General features: G+C 44.0%; 1 protein-coding gene across 2 annotated transcripts; it reads right to left on the bottom strand.

The window, feature by feature from the left end:
* Positions 1-1,279: 1,279 nt before the first annotated feature.
* LOC122235520 (nucleosome assembly protein 1-like 1) lies at positions 1,280-5,623 on the bottom strand. 2 transcript variants are annotated; one of them, XM_042975214.1, is made up of 3 exons: positions 3,453-5,623; positions 1,787-1,821; positions 1,280-1,353 (listed from the first exon to the last, which is right to left on the bottom strand). In XM_042975214.1, exon 1 carries the CDS (start codon positions 5,354-5,356, stop codon positions 3,461-3,463), a length of 1,896 nt encoding a protein of 631 aa, XP_042831148.1. In that variant the 5' UTR covers positions 5,357-5,623; the 3' UTR covers positions 1,280-1,353; positions 1,787-1,821; positions 3,453-3,460. The 2 variants fall into 2 exon arrangements, with proteins under 2 accessions (XP_042831148.1, XP_042831146.1); XM_042975212.1 differs by lacking the exon at positions 1,787-1,821.
* Between the last annotated feature and the right edge of the window lie 1,051 nt (positions 5,624-6,674).

Genomic DNA, 6,674 nt, shown 5'->3' with positions numbered 1-6,674 from the left:
CGGAGGCAGAGATTGGAGTTATGGTGCCACAAGCCAAGGGGTTCCAGGAACCACCAGAGTCTGGAAGAGGCAAGGGGTATTCTCTCCTGGACCTTCAAAGGAAGCGTGGCTGTGTCCTCAACCTGTTTTCACCTGAAATCAGAACTTCAGAACTAGAGAACTGCCAGAATCAGCCCCCAGGGTGTGAGGGTATAGATTTCTGTTCGAAGCCCCCCACTTTGTGTACTTTGTTATGACAGGAGGAAACTAAGATGGCCCCTCGCCATTTGAATTCTCCTCTCTCCCTCTACACAATACATAACCACTCTCCTAGAGAGCTCTTTTTTGTTCCATTACATGCCTCTCTGCATGCTACATATGCATGCATTGCTCCAGTGCATGCCTTTTACCACATATACATGTATCCATAATAAGTATGTTTGTTTTGCACGTTTTGAAAATTCATATACATAGTGTCATAATGTTTCTGTCCTTCTGGAATGAGCTTGTTCCCTTATCCATTATTTTGAAATACCACCACCCAAAGTTTGTCCTTCTAGGAGGTCTTTCTGTGTGTCCCAGGCCCTTAAGAATTCCAGTCTCATCCCCAGCTCGGTCAGTCCTTACTGTCTACCTGAAACATCCTCACATCAGTGAATTAATGCTGCTCCTACCACAGGTGAAGCTTGAGGTTTCCCCTCATTCATTGCTTGAAATGTGTGGTTCTCAAACATTACTGAGATTCGGTACCACCTGGGTGGACTTGCAACACTGGGACTGCCGGCCCAGCATCAGGATTACCAAGTCAGTAGGTATGGAGTGGGGCCTGAGAATTTGCATTTCTAAAAAGTTCCTGAGTGATGCTGATGTTGCTGGTCCACATCAGCCCAGTACAACCCAGCACCATCTTGTCTCTAGGTAAGCTAGGTCATCCATCAGGTACTTCAAAAACATGCAGTAGGGGCAGCCTTCATCTTTCTTTATATAAATTCTTTATAATTTTGTAATTAATTTGAGGATGCAATAAAAGAACTTAAAACAGGCTTACCAAATGGTTGAAAGTGATTCCTTTCAGTAATAGTAAGGTGGGTCAAAACAAAAAGATACAAAGATAGGTTTGAGTCAGTGTTCTATATCTAAAACCCTGCAGCTTATTCATTTTAAACAGGCTTTCATTTTTAATTTGAACAAATGTTGTCATATCTCTCAAAGGTGTAAAAAAAAAAAAGTGACATCACTTGTTTAGTGATAAACATTGGAACAAAACCAGTGGTGATAAAATTTCCATGGACAACTTAAAACCAGAAAATCTCAATTCATTGTAGAACAAACTCATTGTGGCTTCCTTCGTTCATGCCTTTCTATGCCTTCAAACTGTAGAAGAAATAAGAGACAATAATTGAACTCGATTAAAATGCACCAGTGACTTTCTAAGTCTAAGAATAGGCAATCCTATGTATGTCTGTGCTAACAGGAGAAAACATGTTTTCTTCTTGTAACCCAGACACATGGGTATTAGGGTGATCTTGCACATCTGATGTCCTCAATTCTGTCACACACCAACCTCATCTCCTATTTCCCAAACACCAATAAGGCTTGTCCTGTTTTGTTTTGACAGAACATTCTGGTATTTAGACATTTCTTTCCATTTTAAAAGACTCTTCTCTATCCATAAACTATCGTCTCTTCTTGGGATCCTAGATCTCAAGTCACAGTATCCGTAAAAGGAGAAATAAAGAGCCAAGAACAAAATATGCTGAATGTAGATCAACTTAATTATCAATCCAGAGATAAACAATAATCTTACCATGACTATTGTTTCTTTTTTCTTTTCATTGTCCCCTAAAATATAAAAATTTACAACTGAATAAATGGTTAGGTAAAATCATTAAATGTGGTCCTAAATAAAATTCTTATGATAACCTGTGTAAGTAGTCGCATTCTCAAAAGAATTCTCTCCTTGGGGCGCCTGAGTGGCTCAGTCTAGTGACTGACCCACTCTGGATTTCGGCTCAGGTTATGATCCCAGGGTTGTGGGAGTGAGCCCCAAGTCAGGCTCTGCACTGAACTTGGATCTTGCCTAAGATGCTCTCTCTCTTCCTCTCTGTCCCTCTCCCTCACTCATGCATCTCTCTAATATAAAAATAATTAGGGGCGCCTGGGTGGCTCAGTCGGTTAAGCGTCCGACTTCAGCTCAGGTCACGATCTCGCGGTCTGTGAGTTCGAGCCCCGCGTCGGGCTCTGTGCTGACAGCTCAGAGCCTGGAGCCTGCTTCCGATTCTGTGCCTCCCTCTCTCTCTGCCCCTCCCCCTTTCATGCTCTGTCTCTCTCTGTCTCCAAAATAATTAAACATTAAAAAAAAAAATTAAAAATAATTAAAAAATAAAAAAGAATTGTCTCTTCGTTAGTCTAAGAGAACTTATTTCTCTGGCTAACTGATGAAGGCCCAGCCAGTGTTCATTCAAGTCCCTTTAGCCCTTTGTTCTGGTAAGTGTGGTGTTCGAAACAAACATTGGTCTCTGCCGCCAGGGCTGACACATTTCTCACTTGTAGAAGACTTACAGCTATAACTGAAAGGACTTGTAACTATGAATGAAGTACATTACAGAATGTGCTACATTCTGTAACAATATACATCATTAACATTACACTGTCTGGTAGAACTAAATTTTTGACATTGGTTTTGTTATTTACTTTACTGGGGAAAGGTGTGCTGTTTTGAAGGGACACATGCACCCCCATGTTTATAGCAGTACTATCAACAGTAGCCAAAGTATGGAAAGAGCCCGAATGTCCCTCGATGGATGAATGGATAAAGAAAATGTAGTATATATACATATATACATATATATATATATATGTATATACACACACATATATATATGTATATACACATATATATATGTATATACACACACATATATATATATGTATATACACATATACATACACACACACACACACACACATACACACACACACACACACACATACACACACACACACACACACACACAGTGGAGTATTACTCGGCAATCAAAAAGAATGAAATCTTGCCATTTGCAACTATGTGGATGGAACTGGAGGGTATTATGCTAAGTGAAATTAGTCAGTCAGAGAAAGACAAAAATCATATGACTTCACTCATATGAGGACTTTAAGAGACAAAACAGATGAACATAAGGGAAGGGAAACAAAAATAGTATAAAGACAGGGAGGGGGACAAAACAGAAGAGACTCATAAATATGGAGAACAAACTGAGGGTTCCTGGAGGGGTTGGGGGAGGGGTGGGCTAAATGGGTAAGGGGCATTAAGGAATCTACTCCTGAAATCATTGCTTCACTATAGGCTAACTAATTTGGACGTAAATTTTAAAAAATAAAAAATAAAGTTAAAAAAAAAAAGAAATTCAGAAACATAACTGATGTATGTGAGGCACAGTTGGGTGACACACAAAGCTACACACAGATACCTGGGTTCTCAGGGATTGCTCTCTTCTGGGTCCAGATCTTTTTCAGCTTCTTCACTTCTCATCACTTCTCCTTTCTTTTCCTCGCCTCCAGCTTCTTGGACCTCATTATCAGAGCTTTCATATTTATACCCACTGGCTTCATTAGTGAAGAATAATACGGACTTCGGGACCAGAACTTCACGGAAAAAATAGCCCAATTTATAATCGGTGGCCACATCCATTACTCTGCCCTCAGGATAATCAGGAGGATAGAAGTAGGTGAAGAAGGAACAGCTGGGCATCTTCCTAGTGGTTGATACACTTCTTCGGCCCTCACATTTCCGCAGCTTGGTAGTTTTCACGGTGACATTTTCCCCCTCTTTCCAGTAGATCTCACACCCTGTGCTACCGATAATTTCTGGCCCTTTGGAGAAGAAGGGGTCAGAATCATCTGGGTCTGATCGCACTCGGTATGTTTTCGTCAGGACTTTGTTGAAAAAGTATTCGTTTGACTTAAAGATAAATTCTATGGTGAAGCTCATTGGTTCCTCAACTTCCGAAAACTTAATTTTTACATCTTCCAAGTGCTGTAGTACAAGCTCATCATTTCTTCGGATCATCCTACCAAGCATCTTCACATTTTTAAAAGCCATCAACCAAAAGTGAGGTATGCCATCTGCTTGCCCTTTTCCTTCAGGCTCTCTTTCCATTTCCCCCGCCCCGCCTTCCTGAACACCTACTTGCCACTGACATTCGCCTTCTGTGGGCTCATGGATTGCATTGATGATCTCCGATCTCTTATCAAACAGAGGTTGGTAGAAGGCAGCATACTTTTTCTCAAGATCGTGGAGATCTTTATAGAACTGAGCTTCTACTTGCGCATATTGGGCCTGAAGGTTTTTGAGAGCGAGGACCCGCTGCTTCACCGCTAAAGGCAAGTGCTGAGCACTGCCTGCCTTTGAGCTGGGTGCCCCAACAACGGGAGCTGCAAGGGCCTGAGGACGTGACGGCCACTCGCCAACCTGGACCTTGGCGGGTGCACAGGCTCCAGCCTCCCAGAACTCAGAGGCATCACCCAGGGCCTCGTTTTCTTTGACCTGGGCCTCTGCTGCAGGTTCCCCGGCCTTTTGGGATGCAGCCCCCTCTTTTGGTTCCTGCGGCCCCGGCGGCGAGGTGCCCTCTGCCAGGGACTCACCCACCCCGACCTCTGCTTCCTCTCTCGGGTTCTCCTGATCCTGGGGTGCTGGTCCCTCTCCAGGGTCCTGGGATTCCCGGGAGTGGCTGCTGACCACCACGCGGCCTTCGCGGGGCCCAACCAGGACATGGTCGTTATCATGGATACGGTGTAGAAGAAAATGGACCAGAGTCCTGAAGAGGGACCGAAACTGTGCCACGGGGGCCTCGGGAGCACCCGCAGGGAGGACTTGTGGGCCCTCTTGGCCATTGCTGTCTTCCTCCTCCTCTTCAGTCTCTTCCTCTTCCTCCTGACTGTCTTCCTGGTTTTCGTCCTGCTCTTCCGACTCATATTCAGACCCCTTCTGGTCCCCAAACTCAAATTCGAAATCTTGAGATGGGTAATCATAGTCGTCCTCGTCCCCAAACTCGAACTCGAAGTCCTCTTCTTCGTCGTCTTCGTCCCCGTCCTCATCTTCGTCTTCCTCCTTGTCTTCTTCCTCTTCCTCCTCTTCTAGCAGCTTCACAACCCAGCTCTCTTCTGCGGCCCAGGTGGCCTCCTGCCCATCCTCCTCTTCAGGAAGGGCTCTGGAAACCTCTCCGGGAGGCAGGAAGGCCGCACCCTCCTCGACTCCGCCCTTCCCTTCTGAAGGTGACACCCAGAGCCCGAGGGGCCTGGGGTCCTGGCCTGCCCCATCACCAGCTTTGTCCTGGCCACCTAGGACCAGATTTTGCTCCTCTGTGGCAGCCATGGCAGGAGCGACTTGCCAGTCAGTGCCTCAACTGGAGCTTTGACTGGACTGCAGCCACAACTTTGGTGAAAATGGCGTCCGTGAAGTGACTGCCCTCAAGGGGAGGCTGTTGGCAGCAGGGCCTGTGCCGAGCCGGTGGGGGCGGCAGAGAAGATGGCTTCAGAGGACATAACAGTCTGTGAAGGTGCCTGTGGAAGCCCCGCGACACGAAGGGCAGAGGGGCAGCCCAAGGAGCGGCCGAGCCAGACCGCGCCTCAGGTGGCTGTGGACGCGGGGGGGGGGGGGGGGGGGGGGGGGGGGGGGGAGATTCCGTTGGGATGGTGACGGGAGGAGGAACTTGGAAGGGTCAACAAAGGGTCACTTCCCCCATCGCCAGCTCGAAGCTCATTTGCTGAGAAGCAATGACTGACATGCCCAGCGTCCAATGAGTGATCGAGGTCCTCCGCTTCCCTCAAGGCTCTAGGGTACTTTTTGAGTTAGATTGTAATCCCGCACACGTCCTGACGTTTATATTCTACCATTGAGACAATTCAGGGTCTAGATATGAGAGGAGATTCGGGCATGCAAACTGATTTGTTTCTGACTTTCCTCCTGGGGTTTGTTAATGACAATAGAGATTTTTTTTTTAAGTGAATAGATCAAATAGCAGCAATGGGAAAACAAAACAAAACAAAACAAAAACAAAACAAAACAAAACACCACCTCCCATAAAATAGTGATAATTTGGACGTTTTGGCATCATTAAAACCACTTAGAACATATAACATTGAAATTGGTATAATCAGAATGGAGATTTGCAAACATTGTTAAAAAAAACTTGTTAAAAAACAGTTAAAATTAGTGTAGTCATAATGGAATGGAAAACACAGTTTACAAAGCGTTAAAAAATAGGAGCAAGAATAAACATTGCCAAATTCACATTGAGCCTCAAAGAATGAATAAAATGAGAAGGATATTTCTCTAAAGGTAACCATGGTAGATACAGAAAAGGGAATTCTTCCTATGATGATTTCTGAACAAACAGTCTAAGACTTACTGTTGCATTCAGCCCCATTAAACCAAACCTCAAGTGTAAATAATTTGTAAAATTATGGAGAATAAAACACTGTTTTATTCTTTTTTTGAAAAGTAAAATGTTTTTAACTGAAAATATTTTTGAATATAAAGTATAATAAATTATTTTTAAAAATCATATTTTAGAAAACAATTATTGATACATCTATTTTGTCACTCCAACCAAATATTAATATTGAATAAATGTCTTGAGAATGGACACCCCTGTATTCTTCCTGACTATAGAGGAAAAGTTCTCAGTTTT

Source organism: Panthera tigris, chromosome X (assembly GCF_018350195.1).
Source record: "Panthera tigris isolate Pti1 chromosome X, P.tigris_Pti1_mat1.1, whole genome shotgun sequence".
Classification (NCBI taxonomy): Eukaryota; Metazoa; Chordata; class Mammalia; order Carnivora; family Felidae; genus Panthera; species Panthera tigris.
Note: the sequence above shows the minus strand (reverse complement) of the source record. Positions and strands in the feature narration are given on the sequence as shown.

Coding starts and splice junctions, on each gene's coding strand:
- LOC122235520 (XM_042975214.1), bottom strand. CDS start 5,356: ATGGCTGCCACAGAGGAGCAAAATCTGGTCCTAGGTGGCCAGGACAAA.